General features: G+C 40.8%; 1 protein-coding gene across 3 annotated transcripts in view; it reads right to left on the bottom strand.

Annotated features, from left to right (window-relative positions):
• CTNNA2 (catenin alpha 2) overlaps positions 1–20370 on the bottom strand; it is a gene marked incomplete at its 5' end in the record, with an annotated part of 1047388 nt that overhangs the window by 755768 nt on the left and 271250 nt on the right. For all 3 annotated transcript variants that reach the window (XM_082851289.1, XM_082851290.1, XM_082851291.1), the window contains one exon: positions 13604–13807. In XM_082851289.1, the coding sequence (XP_082707415.1) occupies positions 13604–13807 (204 nt within the window). The remainder of the gene's footprint in view (positions 1–13603; positions 13808–20370) is intronic.

Below are 20370 nucleotides of genomic sequence, written 5' to 3'. Positions count from 1 at the left end.
ATGAAAATACTCCATTTACAAAGACGCTTCAGTGAATAAAGTTGGTGACTCAATATTTTGAAAGAATCAATTAAAATTAATCAATTCTAAGAAAATGACTGAGATACTAACATTGGTCTTAATTATCCCTTAACACGATGCTGTGGATCATATTATGGTATCATCTGTGCAACTGCTATCAGTCAATAACTAAGAAGAATATATCATCAAGCAGACATAAAAACAATGAAAGTTTCTGAACGATTCGTCATCATCATGTGATAAATGCTCTGCTTCTATAATTACCCTATATAAACTCCAAAGACAGGTATTCACAACCACATTTTCTTCAAGGTCTAAATTGGAACCAATATCTATAATGCTTTTGTTAGGAATAGTATGACACTGAAATATAGCAGAGTGTCTGGATGAAATAGATTCCCCATCTAAGCTTTATTCCAAACATTATGTCTCACCTCTACTTTTATCCAAAACTCTCAGCTCACTTTGAAAATGTGCTTTGACCATCTTAGCTCCATTCATCTCCTTGGTCAAGTTAGGGTGCAAAACAACATGGACTCTGGACATAAGTATGGAAGGAACATGTAATCTTCCTTAAAATAAAAGTAAGGTATGGCTCAGATGGCAGATGTAATACACACATTTATCACTGTTCTCTTCTGAAAACCCATCACAATGACCATAGAGCAATTTTCTTTTAAAGGTCTCAATCCAAAGGGCAAAGAAAATAGGAGAAAATGGCCACAGCAATATTCTGAGAGGTAAGTGCGCTAACTCATTTAGCAGGTCTGAGAAAGCTGACTTCCAAGCCAGCAATGGGGGAAAGCTCAGAACAGCCGAATTCAGGCTGCAAAACCCTCAAAGACAACAGATATTTGAGGCTTCAGCTTCTTTTGGAGGAAAGGAGGGAAAATGGTGAGGTTAAAAGCAAGACGATTGCTTGAAACTCCACTTAAAAAGCAGTTAGACCCTTAGATCCTCTCTCCTAATCCAAGCTGCAGGCAACCAGAAGTTTATTTTCAGAAAAAGGTAAAAGGTAAAAGGCGGGTCTTAGGACAGACATGGTTAATCAAGAACAGAACCACCACATCGGTGGGCAGTTATGGGCAAATGCACATGCTAATGCTGGCTCGTCGGGTTAGTGCCTCTGCTGTTGTCTCCTACAAGGTACACAATCTCTACCTAGAGACTGAAGCCAGGAGAAGCTACACTGTTGAAAAAAAATCAGATTCAATTGTCTGCTCCCTTAACACCTTCCTCCTGCCAACAAAGGCTCCTTTTTGCCCCTTCAGAAGGAATTCCGGTGGCTGTCCCACAAGGCTGCTCTTGTCTGCTTTTTATCTGGGGTTCTGACAGGGTTCTGGTATGTTCTATAGATGCTTGGAAAAGGAAGATTTGTTTGCAGTCTACTGTCCAACTAACCCTGAGAAATCAAAAAGAATGTTAGGGGAAAGATGAATCATGCATGGTACAGGGCTTTAAATGGAGAAAAGGAGAATATCAAAAATCCAATATAAAACATGAAGTAATGAAAAGGATCAAAGAATGGCCATAAAGAAACCGGAAGACCTGAATTCCAATTTCAGTTCTATCTACATTACCTTGAAAATGTCCTTAACCATTTGATTTTTTGCAGATATCTTGCTGCTCATTTTCATTTAAATGGCCTGAAATCAGAAAACAAGGGCTTTAAGAAAATGGATGGGGATCCTTTGACAATTCTAAAAAAAAAAAAAAAAAAGCAAGGAAAGGTTTTATAGCCTTTACAAATGGTTGAAGAAAAACTGAAAGAGTAGGGACAGAGAGCAAACAGAAAAGATAACAAGCATAAAATTAGGCCAATGATGAGAAAAGATGCAATATATAAGATAGGATGAAGTTTGGAGAGTTGTTATTATTTTTAAATGTCTCACAGATACAGAGAAAAAAACACCTTTCCCAAAAGATTTGTGTGTCTGTTTTGCAGGGATCAAAAGTGTGAAATCAGCCACCAGATTGTAGGACACAACTGATTCCTCCTAACCCCCAAGTATGCACATTGAATTAAAAAAAGGCCAATATCGTCTTCTTCTTCTTTGTATTGAGATGAAATTCACATAACATGCCAATGTTGTTCTTGAGGCACATTAGGGGGAAAAGGGAAAGGAAATGCAAATGTCTGCAAATGTGTGCACTGGTTCCAAGGTGGGGGTGGAGGAAGAGGATTTGGGGGGTGAAGATTAATAATGATAAATAACAGTTTGAAAACATTATTGAGAAAACCAAGGAAGAGGAAAATATGGTACCTCTCCCTGAATGTGATGATACTGATTAAGCTGGGTGATTCCGCCATGCTGGGCTAATCCAAGGCTGGTGACAATGGCTGGAGGAATGAGAATCCCTTGGGAGACTTGCTAAAATAGAGAATCTCAAGCTCCATCCCTGGAGATTCTGCTGTCTTAGAACTGGTAGGGCCCTGGAACATGCGTTTTTCAAAATCTCCCTATGTCGTTCTGATATGTAGGCAGATCTAAGAATCCATAGGACAGGCAGGTACAATGCGGCTTCCTTGTGGAAACAGTACCCTAGAATAGTCCCCAGAAGGACCCAGAGCAAAAGCCCAATTCAACGTGTGAACTGGCAAAGGCAAAGCTCGGGGTTAATGCTGTAAATCTGTTAGCTGCAACCCCACCTACAGAATTACTAGAAACTGAAGTCAGCAATGAAGCCGTTGTTAACAAAGAAGATTTTGAGTAATCTGTGAAACTGCATATTTTAGTTCTGGCACTTACTGAGAGCAGAGTCCTTCCAAGGATGATAAATTATCTTTTTACAGATGGGGGAGTAATGTATTGGAAGAGGTGTGTTTGAGGGAGGTGCGCTTTGGAAGGGGAAAAAAAAAGCTACCCTTCAATTAATAGCTCACGGGTGACAGCCTGGCTCAGCTTTGCCTATTTCTAAGAAGATTAGCCATACAGCTTCACAGGTCTCCTCTGAAATCCTGAATGTCCAGGCTGAGTAATATACAGCTAAATAAGATTTCCCAGGAGATATTTCACTTGCTGCTTTCTTACAAAAGTATCCTCATTCACAAAAAGAAAACCCATTTTAAACCCATTCTGTATTAAATTGACTCTTGAACTTATGACATCAAGGGTTCCCTAACTTGCCTGTTCATAGAAATCACTTGGGGTACTTGCTAAATGTAGATATTATCAACCCACTCTGCAGAAAACTGTGATTCTGTAGTCTGGGCTGGGACTCTGAAAAGAGACTGTCTAGTTTTCAACAGGTGAATTATGATGCTTTTCTTCTGTTGATTTATCTCTTAGGTACATATACAAGCTCTTTGTGCCTTCTAGGCAGGGATGAGTTAAATAATTTCCGAAGTTCCTAGTCCAGCCTGCAGAATTCTGCAGACCTAAAAATGGCCCAGCTCCTCCCAGACCTTACCATACATCCCCTAGAACTTAAGCCCAGACAGGTCACCCTGGAGCACACACTTAAAATGGAAGAATTAAGAGTGAGCTGTGGGCTTCCCTGGCGGCGCAGTGGTTGAGAGTCTGCCTGCCGACACAGGGTACATGGGTTCGCGCCCCGGTCCGGGAAGATCCCACATGCCGCGGAGCGGCTAGGCCCGTGAGCCATGGCCGCTGAGCCTGCACGTCCGGAGCCTGTGCTCCGCAACGGGAGAGGCCACAACAGTGAGAGGCCCACGTAAAGAGTGAGCTGCTTGGTGGAGCTCTTGGAACTGAAAAGCAAGCGGCACGCTTCATATCACTTTTTTCTCTACTGATAGTCACAGGATCATTTTAGGCTTTTCTAGAAAGAATTGATGGGGGCCTTAACTATAGCTTTAACTGTAGGGAGATGTCTGGGCACCTCAAAGTGAGTCATGAAGAAGCCAAGAACAGTTAACTTTAGTTAATTTACTTATAGGTTTATCTAGGTAGATGAAGCCGAAAAAACACTTGAATCATTATGTTCCAAAACATGGGATTCAAAAGACTCAAAATCTATGCGTTATATATTGCTAATGCCTCTGCTGCTTTTCCTTCTCTGTCCCACCCCCCTTCTCCTTCTTCTTATTCTTTATCTTCTGATGATGATAATTATGATTGTGATTATGATTATCAAAAGAAGATGATGAGAGAGAAGTCATTTATTTATTCCGAAAATATGTATTTACTATTCCAGGCTAGATCCTGGGGATTGTGAATAAGACAAGATCCCTCTCATGGGAGCTTAAATTCCAGTGGAGCAGACAATAGCAGCACAAAGAGCTGCTGTAATTTCAGAGGTTGGCAGATGCTATAACAGAAATTAATATACTGAGATGACTAAGAACAACATAATCAAACTAAAATTTGAAAGAAAGGCCATCCATATAAAGTTGGAGGAAGAACATTCCAGAGAGATGGTAAGTACAAAGTTGCCAAAGCAGCAAAGATCCCGGTGGGTCTGAAGCACAGGGACATGTCACCACCAGTGAGACAGTTCTTACAGTGTAACAATTTCCTAAATGAATCAGGAGAAATTTTCAGGATGGTCTCACAGCAGCATTAGGCCCAAGCAAGGAGGCCCTTGGGAGCTTATCTTTGGAAGCCTTCCCACATCCTTTGGAAACACAAAGGAAAGGTATATCCAGGTTCATGGGCTTGGTGGTGGTGTACAGCCTGCTGCTCTCCCTGACAGTTTTGCGAGGTCTTCCTTGAAATACCCAAAAGTCTCTCCCAAGAAGATCAGTTGACGGATTGTGCTGTCCAGGCTGTCTTAACTGGAACGGCCAAATCTGATGACCCAGCAGTCAACTCTGTCAGCCATCTCTACTCACTGATGGAGTCAGAGACAGCCCCTTCCTGTCTCATAATGTTACTTGCTGTTCCTCATTGTATTGATTGACCTTGTAAGATTCAGAACCAACTTTCAAGGACTCAGTGAAGGGGTATGTTTGATAAGGAAAGAAGCTAGCTAGAGTTCTAAGTATGGGACTTAATTTTGCTGTTGAAGTGGATTTTTGTTTTCATCTCCCGTTTCATTTTAGATTTTCTATTCTTTCTGTCACCAAAAAGAGTTCCGTACAGAAATCCACTGTAGATAAGGTGATTAATATCTACCCAAGGTGTTGCTGCAAGAGATAACCAGCTCTTGCTCCAGAAGTTACCAGAAGCACCACTCCGGACACTCTCAATGACCGTGTCTCTTTCTTCATTATCCCAGGCTGGTGGCAACAAGGAACCTGCTGTCCAGGCCCTTCAAATAAGCCTGTGTTCCTCCACCACACAACCTCCAATCCTGCCTTCCAAGGCTGCTCAGTCCATTCTCTTGTTTCACGATCACATTTGCAATGCTCTCTTTAATTTCTTTAAAGATAATTTATCAACTGTGTCTAATAATTGCAGATCTTCAGCCCTTGTAGTTCTGGTCTACAACTAGTTGTTTGTGCCAACTGTCAATCATGGTGGCCTGTTTCATTTTGCTTTTAGTGATTCTAGAATGCTAATTTCTGTTCCTTGTAACTTTATCTGTGGAAATTCTTTGAGCCCTGTGTTTAAAGTGTATTCCTCTAGAGAGGATTGGTCTTTGCTTCTGCCAGGTACCTAGCAACCCACCACCTAGAATGACTTAAAATGAAATTTTGAGTAAACTTTAGGTCACCCTCAAATATAGATTCTGATCCCAAAACTGAGTGATTTCGAGATCATGGTTAGAAATTCTTGGTGGCAGAGGAGAGATTCTTTTCTCCTGCTTTTTAGAAGCCAAGATAGCATGTATTTCCATTGCTTCTCTCTGCGTGGAAGTTTTATTTTCTTAGCTCATGTCCTCGTAGTGACACCATCTGAGAATCCAGGCTTTACACTGAGGTCCCTAATCTGCCTGTCCATCCAGCTGGGTCTCAGACTTTGCCTCCTGTTCTTTACATATTGTACCATTTAAAAACAAAGTCTAGGCCAGGAGGAATCTGCAGACCTATCTCTAGTCTATTGTTTTCTTGTCATTTCTTACCTCTGAGTAACTCCCTTACATTCTTGTGAGTTCATCCATGCACTGAAAATAATTTTAAGAAATTCTACCAGGCACAAAGGTGGTAACAAGAAGAAAAGGGAGGGAGGGAAGAAGAAAGAGAGGGAAGGGGGGAAGAGAGAGAGAGAGAGAGAGAGAGAGAGAGAGAGAGAGAGAGAGAGAGACTGATTGCTCAGAACTGCTTTTCCTCCATAAAGAAGTCACCAGTGAGCTCCTGGAGTTATGATTTCCATTGCTCAGACTTAATTCATTATAGAACTAGACTGGGAGCCCCATTTTGACGGTAAGACTACCTGTCTGTAAGGCTACCTGTCTGCTAAACTATCCACAGTGGGGAACAAAGGAGGGTTTCACGTAGGAAGTACTTTTCCTGGCCAAGGAGATAATGTGTGAGACCGCACTGCAAAATGACCTTTATGATCCAAGTAAAACAAGTCTGGTTAGACTCATCTGTCCTGGGATCCTGTGAGTCATTTAACTGTATGTCATGAGCTGATGATTAGTAATAGCAAACATGTGTATGGCATGCTGTACTTTTCAAAGGGCCTAAATCCCCACTGGAATAAATTCCCACACCCGGGGTCCTCTGAGACCAAAGAGACCTGCCCTGTCCCCACAAGGAATGGATGTTACCTACACCTGTGCTCCATAGCTACTGTGGGACTGTGCCCAGATCACTCTAGTGTCAACCAACCACCTGCCCATCTGGATCTCCTCCTGAAGCCTCTCGGAACATTCTCATGCTCTGTAGGATGCTTGGTCTGGCACAAGATCTCTTACACTCTCACTTGCATTATTTCCTTCCAAGGAACATGTCCCACCAGTATGGCTGGACGTTCTCCCACCACCTGTGCCTGAGTGACTTCCGCCTGCATGCCCCCCACGACACTCCCTTGGCTTTTTGAGATCCCACTACAGCAAAGGAATACAATATTAATATAAGAAGATGGAAGGAAAGGAAAAGATTAAAAATTTGGAAGATCCTGTACTAGTCTCAGGGTACCTCTATGAGTCACACTGAAAACTGCCTGGAAACAGAGGCAAATAGGATTGCAAGTGCCTTAATTCAAGGATGGAGGCCTCATGCACTACCCAGATGACTTCCCACCCCAACCATATTCCACTGGAAGAGTAGATTCAAAGGATAGTTTTAGACCTCAGAGAACAGGCTGGTAAACTAATTGTGCTCTTTCAATACCTGAGCCAGAACCTGCAACTCAAAAGGAATTTTAAAACTGTCTCTTCATGGATGCAAACGTTTTACATGAAAAGCATAATTGCACAGATGAATTTCAACTTCAAAATTAATAGAGATGTGGGCACTGAACATATTTGAAGGCAGAGAGTAGAAAGGGGGAAAAGAAAAGTTTCAAATAAGGAAAAGGCAAGGAAAACCTCACCATAGGTACCAAATTTGGGATATTAGAACTCTTGCCCTTGAATGAAGCAACCAATCCCATTAAGATACCCCTTAAAATGGAGGGCTGTTATGGGGTGAGGGGAGGGTATAGGCAACATTAGGTCATAAACAGCCCACAAGCATTTTTAAACATTACTTTCTACTCTATTTTAAGCCAAACCTTTTAGTAGAGAAACTCAGAATTGGCCAAAGTGGCTTTTGTGAGTTTCATCCCCTCTTTTACATGATTACAGAAGGGAGAGAAATGAGAAGGCCTAGATAATACTGAAAACAAATGTTATGTTTAATCAACAATTACCCTTATTCTTATGTGATAACAACTACTCCATCTTTCTCCTGCCTTCCCTTTGGAGAAATCCAACATTATAACAATTTCTATGACAAAGTTATCTTTCTGATGACACTCCCTTCAGAAGCTTTCAATGCCTTCTCTGGGATCTGGGTCAAATCTAACCATTGAACTTGTCCTCTAGATGTTCTGAGCCCCTCTTGGCAGTACTACACATAGGCAACTTACAGAAATTCTGATAAATGAAAATCAAATTTATGCAGAAAATTGATAAAGTACAGAAAAATATACTTAAGACAATTTTAAATAGAACCTCAGAGGCATTTAAATTTTCTTTACCTATAAAACGTTCCTTGCACAAAATTTTCAGGGAGCCCCTTAAGCACAGAAACTGGGAAGCCGTGTTCTCCCCACCTTCTCACTCTGTTCCTCAGTCTTGCTTGGGATCTCAAACACTCCTCTCTACTGCCAGCCCCAGAAGTCTTGCCTACTTATCTTTTCCAATACGCTATATAAAAATACTCTCAAAATGTATTGCTTCTAAATGAATTATTGCATATTTATATAATAAAATGTTATTCAGCTAGTCAACATAAGGTTTGAGAATGTTTATTAATATGGTAACATATTCACACTATATTAAGTAAAGAAAATAGATTACAAGTCATCATTTACAATGAGTCCATTTTTTACAACTCCAGGCATAACATATGTGTGTCTCTGTGTGTGTATAAATATATCACTCATAGAAGTTTACAAACATTGGAAAGACATGTACAAAATTATCAAAGATGATTATCTTTAGGGAGTGAGATTGTGAATAAACTTTTTCTTCTATATTTGTTTTTCACCCTTTACAATGAACATATATTTATTTTGCACCATTAAAAAACAAACAACAACAACAAAACAAACAGTGTGAAGCCCACTCTTCAGAGCTCCCCAGGCCCTGGATATCACTCTACATGTTCCTCATGTACTGTTGTATGCTGGAGCCTTGGTGGGGTATGGGCCCCAAACCAGGCTGGAAATGACCCTTTGAGATCTCATTTCATACCTTAACCCCTCACAAATAGGTTCCATCAGGAACACCCTTTACATTAAATTCCACCCTAAAGCAAAGGCTGTGACAATGACCTTTCAGGCACTTGTAATATGTACATATGTTCCCACATCAATTTGTCCCCATGTGCTTTTAATGCATGCATTACATTAGTGGTTTACACACTGTCCCCAGGGATTCACTTAGATGCTTCAAGAGGCTTGGAAAAAAGTTAGATTCAAATATTTTGTAAAAATATATAATTTTAATTATTCATAAAAGTAAAATTAAAAAATAACCTGCCACACTTTAACACAGATGAGACCAGAAAATCATTCCTTTATGCTACCTGAGTCTCTGCCATCATTGTGCATACAATCTCTAACTGTGCAACTGTTTAAGAAAACTGTAGCTGTGCATTACTCTTTAAAGAACAATCTAGAGCAACACAGAGTGTTTTTGTCTATGAAACTGAACCAGGCAGTTCAGCACCAAAACGCACAAGGTCCAGGCCTATCTGCTCATCACATTTCCTCACCAAAGCCTAACAGTGAATTGTGTACAAGGTAGTAATGGTTTAACACATCTCCATATTGTTCAACATTTCGTTTTAGTACTTAGAATAAGCATTATATCTTTTTAGTCTTTTATATTTATAAGAATGTGAACCATACTTGGGTATTTTTGAAACAAAATTTTTCTACTGAACTCCCTTTTCAAATGTAATCTGTCTAGCAGAGTATCCAGGCATTGCAAAGTGAGCTGTTTACCAAGTGTTACTACATCTGAGTAAATCAGAATTTTCCGTGCAACCAAAACGAAACGAAGATATCAAAGCTGAAGATACCATATTAGGGCAGCTGATACAGCTGCAGCTGCCATTCACACTGCCCAATGTCCATTCCACGTTCATAAATAGTTAGAATTTGAGCACTTTACACTACTGCTACCTCTTGGCACAAGCCACCATCCTTTCATGAATTATTCCAGGGGCTCCTCCTCTGTCCCCCTGTTTTGTTTTTTTTTACCTTTTGAACTCCTATGACCTGTCCTCAATACCTAAATGATGGCATTTTCTGCCCAACACTCTCCAATGGCCTCCCATTTCATTAAAGTAAAAGTGTAATTCTGAATAATGGTGCACAAGGCCCTACATAGTCTGACACCTTGTCTCCTTGCAGACCCCATCACCTGCTACCTTCCACTCAACTTGGAACAGTCCGTGAGCCTCCCCAAGAAGGTTCCTCAAGAGCTCAGGCACCTTCTCACACAAGGTCAATGAGCACTAGACCTTGCCTCTCATTCCACCTCAAGTGCTCTCTACTCCCTCATCTCTGAAAGATCTTTAACCAAGTGTCATCTTCTCAGTGAACCTTTTCCAGGTCATCCTTACAACTACACTCCATGCTGCCATCTCACAGGTTTTATATTTCCCTGTTTCACTTATCACCATCTGAGATAACTCTTACTCAAATTATTGATTGATTGATTGTCTGTCTCCCCAACCTAGAGTGTAAACTCCATGAGAGCAGAGAAGTTTGTCTATTTTTTTCCTTTCTATATCCCCAGAATCCTAGAACAGTGTCAGGCACAAAGTAGGCAGGCATGCAATACATATCCATTAAATAAATACAATATTCTAACTTCAAATCCATCACAAAATGTTTATCAATAAAATACCATGTTTACTTGTTTCCTGTCATGAGGTCACTTTTAAGATTTTTTTTTTTGATGAAAAAGTAGTTTTACTGCCAATGAAAGAAAGCTGTATAAAATTATAAGTTCCAGATACATGTTTATGTCTTCATTATAATTTGGATCTATTTATAGTACTCAGCATAATACTGCAAAAACCCCTCTGATGGCACTAATCCAAAGGTCACACATCCTTTTGAAAAAGAGTCTCTCTCTACCCATTAGTCTTCACATATGTACAATAATGATGTTTGATTTAAAGGAGGATTATTTTTAAGAACCTTCTCCGGATTACATCATTAACTTGATAAAAAGTAATTAAGGCTTTCCCAAAACCATTCCAACCATCTTTTCTAACACTGTCACATTCTGGGATCATAAATTTTGTCACATGCATCTGTTCACTCAACCCTTTTTCCTCAAACCACAGTCTCTTTTACATGCATGATTTTGTTAAATCTTCAAATCACACACACATTCATTAATTTGAATATACCCTTGTGGAAATATCCAACAAACAACTGACACCCTATTGAGCTCAGTGTATCCATGTGGCTAAAACATGGCTCATACCCCATGCAGACAACTTTCTCCTAATCATTTAGATTATAGCTCTTTTCCCCAATGTCCATCTTCCTCCATTTCATACCACTTGGCATGGATGTGTATTTTAGAACAGCTTCACCTACAAGTGAGCACGAAAAGTTGAATCTTCATCAGGAACTGATCAGGTGATTTTTAGAATCCAGAAATGTCAGTTTTGTCTGTGGCCATACCATTCTGAAGGCACCCAATCTCATCAGAAGTGTCAGTTATGCCAATTTCAAAATCTTTTCTTCTCAGTCTAATTATTTCTTTGTCCTAATGATATTGCCTAGCATATTAATATGAAAATCTGCAGAGTGATAACTTGATAAAACCTTCATGTCCAGAGCTTAGAAAATTGAAAGTGAAATATCTTATAACAGTCTAGTCACAACTGACTAATGTTTTGGTTGCTGTTAACTACAATAAACATTTTAGTAAGGCACAGATGCTATATCAAAATAAATATAAATTGATATTGTGGCAGTAGTAATGAGTGCACTAGACAGGGATTATGGAGCTGGTCTAGCTGCATCCAATTCTACTTTGAAATCACCAAAGAAGTGTGAAGTCCAAGTAAATTTTATACACTTTATAAAAAAGTCAGTAGGAGGTGTTTTATTTCAGCCTTTGATCCTGGTGGTTCAAAATGAACAGAATTTTCACACTTTAAAATTTAAGCACTATACGCACCTACGTATTATCTGTAACTGTGTCAAAGTAGAAGCCTAATTTTCAATAAAAATACAAAACATTCCTGCATCACAAGGTTGTGAACAGAAAAACAAGCACCTGGAGTCAATAAAACACAAAAATCCATCAGCTCTGCTGGTCTGTATGAGTTTATACTGAAAGAAAAACTTCTACTTGACTGGATTCTAGACAACGAACTGAAAATTACATGTCACATCTCGATCAATTCTTCTTTAATCACATTCTGTGATTAAAAGAACACAGGAACATCCTTCTTTTTCTGATTTATTTATATTGAGATCTTAACCATCACTCTGATCTCCGCAGTTTCTACTTCCTTCTTTGGCAGTAATTCTTCATTGCTAGAAATACCAGCATGCCTTCATATAAAATCAAATTCCACATATAAATCATTAGCCTGTTGCCATTCTGTTAAAAACAAACAAACAGAATCCCAGATTTTATAAGCCCTCTTTTTTTGTTAAATCCATTATTCAAAAAGATTGACACAGGATGGAAGGCACTGGCGATCGACATTTCTAGCCGTACCCTGCGTAGCACCCGTAGACCAAAATCACAGAAAGTGTTGGCCATCCAGATCCTATAGAGAAGTCCTCATAAGCAGATGAATACCACGTGAGACAACCACACCTTATTCTTTGTGTGCTGAAAATGGGTAAATCTTGCAAAAGCAAAGAATCTGAAGGTGTATGGGAAGGAAACAGATTTGGGCTTTGAGGAGGGCATTCTACATCTTTCTGTTTTCTAGATCAAAGTTCTCTGGAGGGTGTGGCAGGAGGAGCTCTGTGCCTGGCACTGCTGACTCCTGGCTTGACCTGAGGACCTACACGTCAGTTAGGGATGGGAGTGGTAAGAAGAACCAGGCTGGAGGGAAGGACATGGGTTGGCTGCTTTGTCTCAGCTTTGCCTCAAGGTGTTCCAGCAGGACCCAGGGTGGGCTTCAAAGGCTGGGAGCCGATTTTCAGAGTCCCCGTTCCCTACCTGACACCTACACAGGGCATTCCTTCAACATGTAATGTCAAAATCTCACTACATTTTCCCACTTTATGCTGAATTCTCTCAAACCCAGGAGTCCAGGACAGGAGGAACTCAGATCATTCATGGGTGCAAGCCCTGGGCATCAACAACATCACCTCTGCTGAATGAATAGAGCAAATCAATACAAACATAATACAGTGCCTTTCAAAGCAAAGAATATGGCTTCATCTCCTTCATCTAGTTTTCAGGTACACAAGAAGTATCACATTCTACACCTGTAGGAGAGAACAGCTGGTGTCTGTGCTGCCATATCACTAGATGTTACTAACAGCCATTTGAAAACTTGGAGACATTCCCTAATTTCTAAATGCACAGTGAATCAATAAAGTTTTCCCAAGTTTTACTGCAGTTAGAAGTTTCCACCTTACCCAACTCTGTCCAAACTTTTGAAAATCTATTATAATTCCTAATGCCTCTTCGGGATGAAGATTAGCCATCTACAGCCATCCTTAGCTTTGAAATTGCTCTGTGCAGAGGACTTCAGTGTGACCTCAGTTATTTCCATCCACCGTCTACTTTTGCCGACTGAAATCTTACCTAAATAAAGGGCAGCCACTAAAACGACCCAGAAATCACTCAAGTAAAAAGCCAAAGTTTTCCTACGAAACCTCTTCCACCAATCTCTTCCCTGCTACCAATGCATTCCGACACGCAATCAAGACAGGACGCTCCCAAAGCGGCTCTTGGGTTTCACCTGACCGACTCTCTTAGGGGATCACCTGTCCTCTTTCCAAACTGTGCCTGCTTTCCTCGGAGCCACCAGATCGCGCACCGGAATCCCCCGAGGGCGGCGCGGGCCTGAGAGCCCGGGACTTACGTTGTTCATGTACTCGCTGAGCAGGTCCTGGAGCGCCTGGCGCACGGCGTTGCACTCGGCCACGATCCGCTCGCGCCGGTCGTCGCGGGTGCACGAGGAGTCGGCCATAAGAGCCGCGCCGCTGATGATGCTTTCCAGGCGCTCCTCTAGGGACGGCCGGAACCGGGCCTCGCTGAACGTCATGGGGTCCAGGATGATCTTGTTCTGAAAGGAGGACAGTGCAAAAACAATCAGCAGAGAAGAGGCGGCTGCCTTGGCACCCTGTTTTCTAAACCAGAAATTTCTGAGGCCAGGACAAGACTCTGCGTGGAGAAGAAACTGGCTACTTGGATAAATTCTCAAGTGGCCTTGACAAAGTCTCAACTTTCTGTAAGATACTTTGTCCTGAATCTAATCTTCAGGGAGAAAACACCATGCTTTGTTTCAAAACTGTGTTCTTGGCAAAGGCTATCTCAATGGAAGGGTTTTCGAACGAGATCGTGGCACTGACTTGACATTTTTTAAAATTTGTAGCCTTTGAGGAAAGCACATTTCAGTGTAGCGCTTTGTGGGGCTATGGAAAGATTTTACAGCCCCAGACTAGACCATAATACGTAACCAACAATAGGACTGGTACACACATAGCATGCATCCCCTTCAAGAAAAGCAGAGAGTCCCATGGCAGGATGCCTTCTGAAACTTGAGTAAATAGCATCCAAAAGGCATATACAGTGCAGGTTACTTCCCACTAGGAGCTAATATATTTTGTATAAAAACTAGCATTCTAGAAAAGGACTCATAATGTGTGTGCATGTATGTGTGTGCGATCTGTCACAATTAACTGACAGTATCCTGATAAAGGTGCTAACACGTTCCAAAAGAGCTTAGATAAGGAGAAAACAGAGACGTTTCCTAAAGGGAAGGTGTCACAGAGCGTTTATGCTTAGTTTTGCCCCTGCTAAGCCTGAAGATCCTGGAAACATGTAGGTAGTGATGTCCAGAGGTGTACAGAAATATGCATCCAGAATTCAACAGGTATATCAGCCTGTATGAGGATCTGGGAATCATCAGGGCTACGTGGACACAAGGTAGTGAATGGTATACTAGCAAAGTGAACAGAACAAGAACAGGCCTAAGAAGGCCCAGTTAATCCCAATTTCCAAAGGTTTACAGAAAGGTAAGAATCAAAAGGAGGATCGAAAACATAGAGCAGAACCTGGAGAATAGTATTTCCAGCAAGTCAAGGGAGTGGAGAGACTGATGAAGTGTATGGTAACTAACTGCAGGAAATAGAGAGGCAACCCCAACTTTGCCTAATTGTTGGTTTTCATTAGGGACCCCTTCTCTGCTCCAAACAAGGAAGATCATTCCAACAACGTTAATCACAGTGGAATGACCTGCTGCACTAATGGTTCGCTCATCTTCACTGGAGGTGCACACTCAGAGGTCCAAGAACCAGCATGGTAGTGATGGAGTAAATGGTCTTCTGACCCTTGGATCCTTTGATGGTATTGCCATTCCATTGCTCTTTCCTTTGATGTTCATCATATATATATATGTGTGTATGTGTGTGTGTGTGTGTGTGTGTACACACACACATACACACATATATTTAGAAAGCATAATTTACCATATCTACAAATATAATAAGGAAACCAAATGATAGTAGGTAGTCATGCCATTGCCCACCTGCCATCTGCTGAGTACCTACTATATGCCTACTAGAGTGCTTAGTGCTAAAAAGAGGGTGAAGAGCATAAAAGACACTTGTGTGATTTTTTTTTTACCAATAGGATATAAAATAGCTGCTTAATTATTACAAAATAGGTCGGAGCATGCTCTCTGGGAATAGCTTGCCGTAACTCTCCAACATATCCTAAGGTATTTGCTGAAAGCTGTGCTCAAAGTATCAGTGGCTTTATTCCTGTCTTACCCCTAGGTGCTTTGTGACCGCCTGGAGGGGTGGGATAGGGAGGGTGGAAGGGAGGGAGACGCAAGAGGGAAGAGATATGGGAACATATGTATATGTATAACTGATTCACTTTGTTATTAAAAAAAAAAAAGGATCAGTGGCTCTGATTCTCTGCTTGTTGTTAAAATGTAAATCTCCACAGCAGGGAGATCCCTTCAGCACAAAATGATGATGCCCTAAGGAATGCGTGAAGCAGGTGGTGACTTCGAAAGAAAAAAGCACCCACTAAACACAGACCATGTCTGAGGTCCACTGGAATGGTGGATTTCCTAGGAAATTACTCATTGGTCGAAGCTCTCTCTTCAGTTTAGAAGGCAAATGTGTGAGGTCCTTCCTATGAGCTATTCTGTGGCAGGTTTTGGCATAAAGACTACCTTCACATTTGCACTTTCTTAGATCTTACGAAAAGGATAATTTTTACTTAACTCAGAATAACATTACTCAAATTCTGTCCCTTGTGCCTAAGTAACCTTCCAAACAGTATCAAAAAATCACATGGAGTCCTCAGTACAGTGGATGGCTTTGCAGGGTATATCTTACAAGTGAGATTCCCAAAGGAAAGCTGAGAGGGGGCCACAGATGCCCTGCCCCACCTGCCATCTGTACTAGAGTTCTGTCTGCAAGGACTCTTCCCAGTGGGATCCATTTGAATTCTCTCTCTCTTTCTTGCTCTCTTTCTATCTACTGCTTTTCAGATGATGCATTTATAATATATATATATATATATATTTTTACCATGTAACATGCATTAAATACTGATACTCTAATTAAAGAAATACCTGATCAAAGTATAATTAGACTACTTTCCTTTATAAGGATTGCTGATTTTCAAAGCACTCTTTTATGGGAACCCATATTAACAAAAAACAATAAAAAGTGTTTGTTCTGCTTTGAGGTTTCAGGAGACTCTTCAAGGTTATATATCGGCTCTCAGATGGATTTTTATTATATTTTTGGACTAAAAAATATAAAGAAATGCCAATTTGATGGAAATATACTGAGGTAAATTTGAACTCAATAAGGGCAATTGTAAAACAGTTTCCCTGTAGAACAAAGAAAATGTACTATTGTCATTATAACATTATTTCCTAAATTATTTTCCACGGAACACTGAGCTTAGAGATGTAATGTTCTGATGAAAAAATAAGTTACCTTAGCCAGATATGTTTTGGAAATGCCGCATGGCCCAGGGTACGTTAGCACATGAAATGCTTTGGGGAGTTCTGCATTAAACAAGTCTGTCTCCTGCAGCATTCCTCAAACCTATTTGAGCATAGAGGGGTCCCCTTTAAAATGCATGCATTATCTATGAGAACCTAAGGAACATGCTTTGGGAAATCATGGCAAGAGAGAATTTACAGTGTCAGCCGAATGAGCTCCCCACCTGCCACGGCCCGGGGCTGTCATGAAAGTAAACGCACTGCAACATTGAGCTTCAAAAACTCTGCATAAAAGTTACATTGTTCGTCACATTTCTAATAGAATTATTCATTATGTATAGATCACAGGGGAAAAGCTTTAAAAAAAAATCTCCCTGGAAAAGAAACAATAAATTTACAATATTCCCATCTATATCCGTGGTGGAGATGGGGAGTACTGCAATGATGGATGTGAACGGCTAGCAGGAAGAAGCCACTTAGGGGAGAGAAAACGCGTAAAAGGCATTGCGCATGTGCACGTGCATCTGTGTGCATGTGTGTATGTGTGTGTGTGTGTGTGTGCATGTGTGGGGGTGCGGATTGCCTGTGTGTGCTTATCTATGAGTGGATGGGTTTGGGTTGTGTGTAATGGGTGGAGGGGGGCAAATTGGCGGGAGGGGACATGGGTTGTTTGTGTGTGTGTATGTGTGTGTGTTTTCAGAGGACTGGAGAGCTCTCAAACAGGCTTTAGAAAAACAGAAGAAAAAAAAAAAAAAAAACAAATGAAGCCAGGGGCTTAAGGACTAGAGGAAAAGACTATCTACCGTTGCTAAAGTGATAGGAAAAAACAAACTCCTGGAGGTGAATCCTAGGCAAAAATACAGAGAGTGAAAGCCAAAGTGGAGTGAAGGAGGAGTATTGCTTCTGCATATTTGAGAGCGACTTAAAAAAAGAAACAACCAGGCAGGCTTTCTTTGCTAGCACACTCCGGGGTCAGCTCAGCCTGTCCGCGACTCTCTGAGGCTGCCCTCTACTGGCCAGAAAGGGAGCAGCAGCGGCAGCAGCATCCAGCTCGCTCCCTGGTCACGGAGGGAATATTTCATGGGTAACATGCAAGCACCAAACAGAGAAAGGGCAAGGCCAAGGTTTCCTATCTCTCCCTTTATGCCAAAGGTGTGCTCCTGCAAGAGGATTTTATGCTGTTTCCAATTGTACGGACTTATTTTAGTCCACTGAGATCTTACATTTTAAATATCTAAGTCTCTCGTTTGCATCCTTAAAGCTCATTTAATCTTTTTATCCTTTTGATCTTTTAGTTCATCTCCTATTGTCATTTTAGTTCATTTTAAAATTGTGAGGCTACGTTTCTTACTTTATCTTTTTCTTCTTTTTTTTAAGTAAGCCTTACTTTAATTTCTTTTTATCCTGTCTATTCTCAGTCCCTTTATTTCACTAGCATAATATTCTGTGCTTTGTGATTTTACCTTAACTTATTTTTTATTAACATCTTTACTTTAAAAATTAATGTTTTCATTCTTACGTTTATGGAGTGGCAACTAGAAAGCATGGCTATAAAGAGAGCAGTCCCAATAATTCACCCCCAAGCAAAGGAGGCTAGGATCCTCTTCTGCCATCAAGTTGGAGCTATAACAGTCTCTCTTGTCCTACATAATTGATGTCCCATTTTTTCCAATGTCGAACTCTATAAAAATTGTAACTTGAAATAATTCAGGGAACGATATAGTTCAAAACTACTTCCCAAAATAATAGATTTACCTGTACTCACCCCACATCCAATTGTTACAAGAGCACTGCTTTTAAATTGCACCTATCATGCATTCTCTCTACAGGGAGTAATGTGATCTAAAATTTCAGTACTATCCTGGGACACTGAGTTATACTTGTTGCAGGCTCCGATGCCACAGCAGGCAGCAGAGAGACCTCTGTCAAAGCAAAAAGTTGAATGCATTACAAATGGTTTGATAGGTCCACAATTCTGTGTCTGTGATATTACTACCTCCATCTTATTGAAGAGGAAAATTATTCCAGAGATGTTTCCCCATGTTCGTACAGCTGGGAAATGAGGACACCTGGATTTGAACACAGGGCTTTTCACTTTAAGCCCAGCGTTCCTTCCACTGTTTCAGATTGCCCATATTCGGTTGAAATGAGTCTAACAAATCATAATTATAAAATTTTATTTCTTATTTTAAAAAAACATGAAATTCTCCTAAACCAAGTATAATGGTATAAGTATAACCTGTCATACTGTCTTCTTTTATGTCATCTGGGTCAACTTGCCCTTCCCATGAATAGTTGAAAGTATAGCCATTCATTCAACAAATGGGTACCAGTTACTGTAGGTGTCTGAGGGCACAGACTGAAGAATCCTTTATTTCAAGAGGTTCACTGTCTAGTAAAAATAAAAACAGAATATGTACAACCAAGTGTAATTTGGAAAATATACTGACAATGTTAAGGAAGAGCTGAGTGATGGGAATTTGCACAGTTGGGAGGTGGGAGGTAGTCACAGAGATCTTCTTGGAGGAGATTACTCCTCAGCTGAGACTTAAAGAGTGAAAAGCAGTTGACCAAGCAAAGTCAGGGGCCGGAAGAGGCAATGCAGACAGAGTAGGAAGTGGTAACAAATGCACAGAGGTGAAAAATATCACAGTATATGAAGAGTATCAAAAGAGGTTTATTGAAGCTGAAGTGTTAAGTGTGAAGTTACAGGTATGGTGCCATGAAGGGGTCCCAAGCAACTTTCCTTTAAGAGAAACTTCTGCATGAACATAGGTAACTGACCGTCTCCACCTGCTACAACTGTAGATACACCAGTTTCACAAGGAGTCATACAAGACCCCAGCAGCCCCTGTCAATCACGGAGCCATTCCTGCCCAGTGGGGACTTCTCCAGCAGGCAACATCTGCCCCTGCTCTTGCCTCTGCAATGGCCATGCTGAGACCTGCTCGGAACTGTGTGCTCAGGCTCTTCCAACACTGTCCTCTCTCTCCTGCTCTCCTTTCATGGGTGTTTGACATGCACTGCAGTCAAAAAGCTCTCTTGGCCTATTTCTACTGGTTCTTTCCCACTATATCCTTCAAAGGCAATTCCTGTTTACACATCTAATCCCATCTATCTTGGGATTTGCTTCTCCAAGGACTTGAACAGACAGAAACAGGAATAGGAGACAAAGTTGGTGAAGAGAGCAACAGCCATGTTCTGAAGAGCCTTCTATGCCATAAGACGCTTTCTCTCTGTAAATACCCCTCAGACAATGAAGAGTCATCAAGAATTTAAAACATAGGAGTGATGTAATCCTGTTTGGCTGCAGAAAGTTTTCCCCAGAAGTAGGGAAGTCAGTTTTGGCAGGGGTAGAAAGAGAAGGCGAGAGAGCAATTATCAAGGCTTCAGATCCCAGAAGAAAGATAGGCTGAGTACAAGATTATGTTTGTATAAGAAAGATTAAGGGCATGTGTTGGGGCACATTCAGAATGTGAGTCTGCAAAATATGGAGATATACTGGCTATGAGAATGTAAAAGAAGGAGTCAAAGATAAAACCTAAATTTCTGGCATGGGTAACATCAAAATGCACACATCAACCAGTTATATCCTGGGTATCAGCCTCCTTTTATGCAAATAAAGTTTTATTAGAACACAGTCAGGCCCATTCATT

This window comes from Leucopleurus acutus, assembly GCF_964270905.1.
Source record: "Leucopleurus acutus genome assembly, chromosome: 12".
NCBI classification, from domain to species: Eukaryota; Metazoa; Chordata; class Mammalia; order Artiodactyla; family Delphinidae; genus Leucopleurus; species Leucopleurus acutus.
Note: the sequence above shows the minus strand (reverse complement) of the source record. Positions and strands in the feature narration are given on the sequence as shown.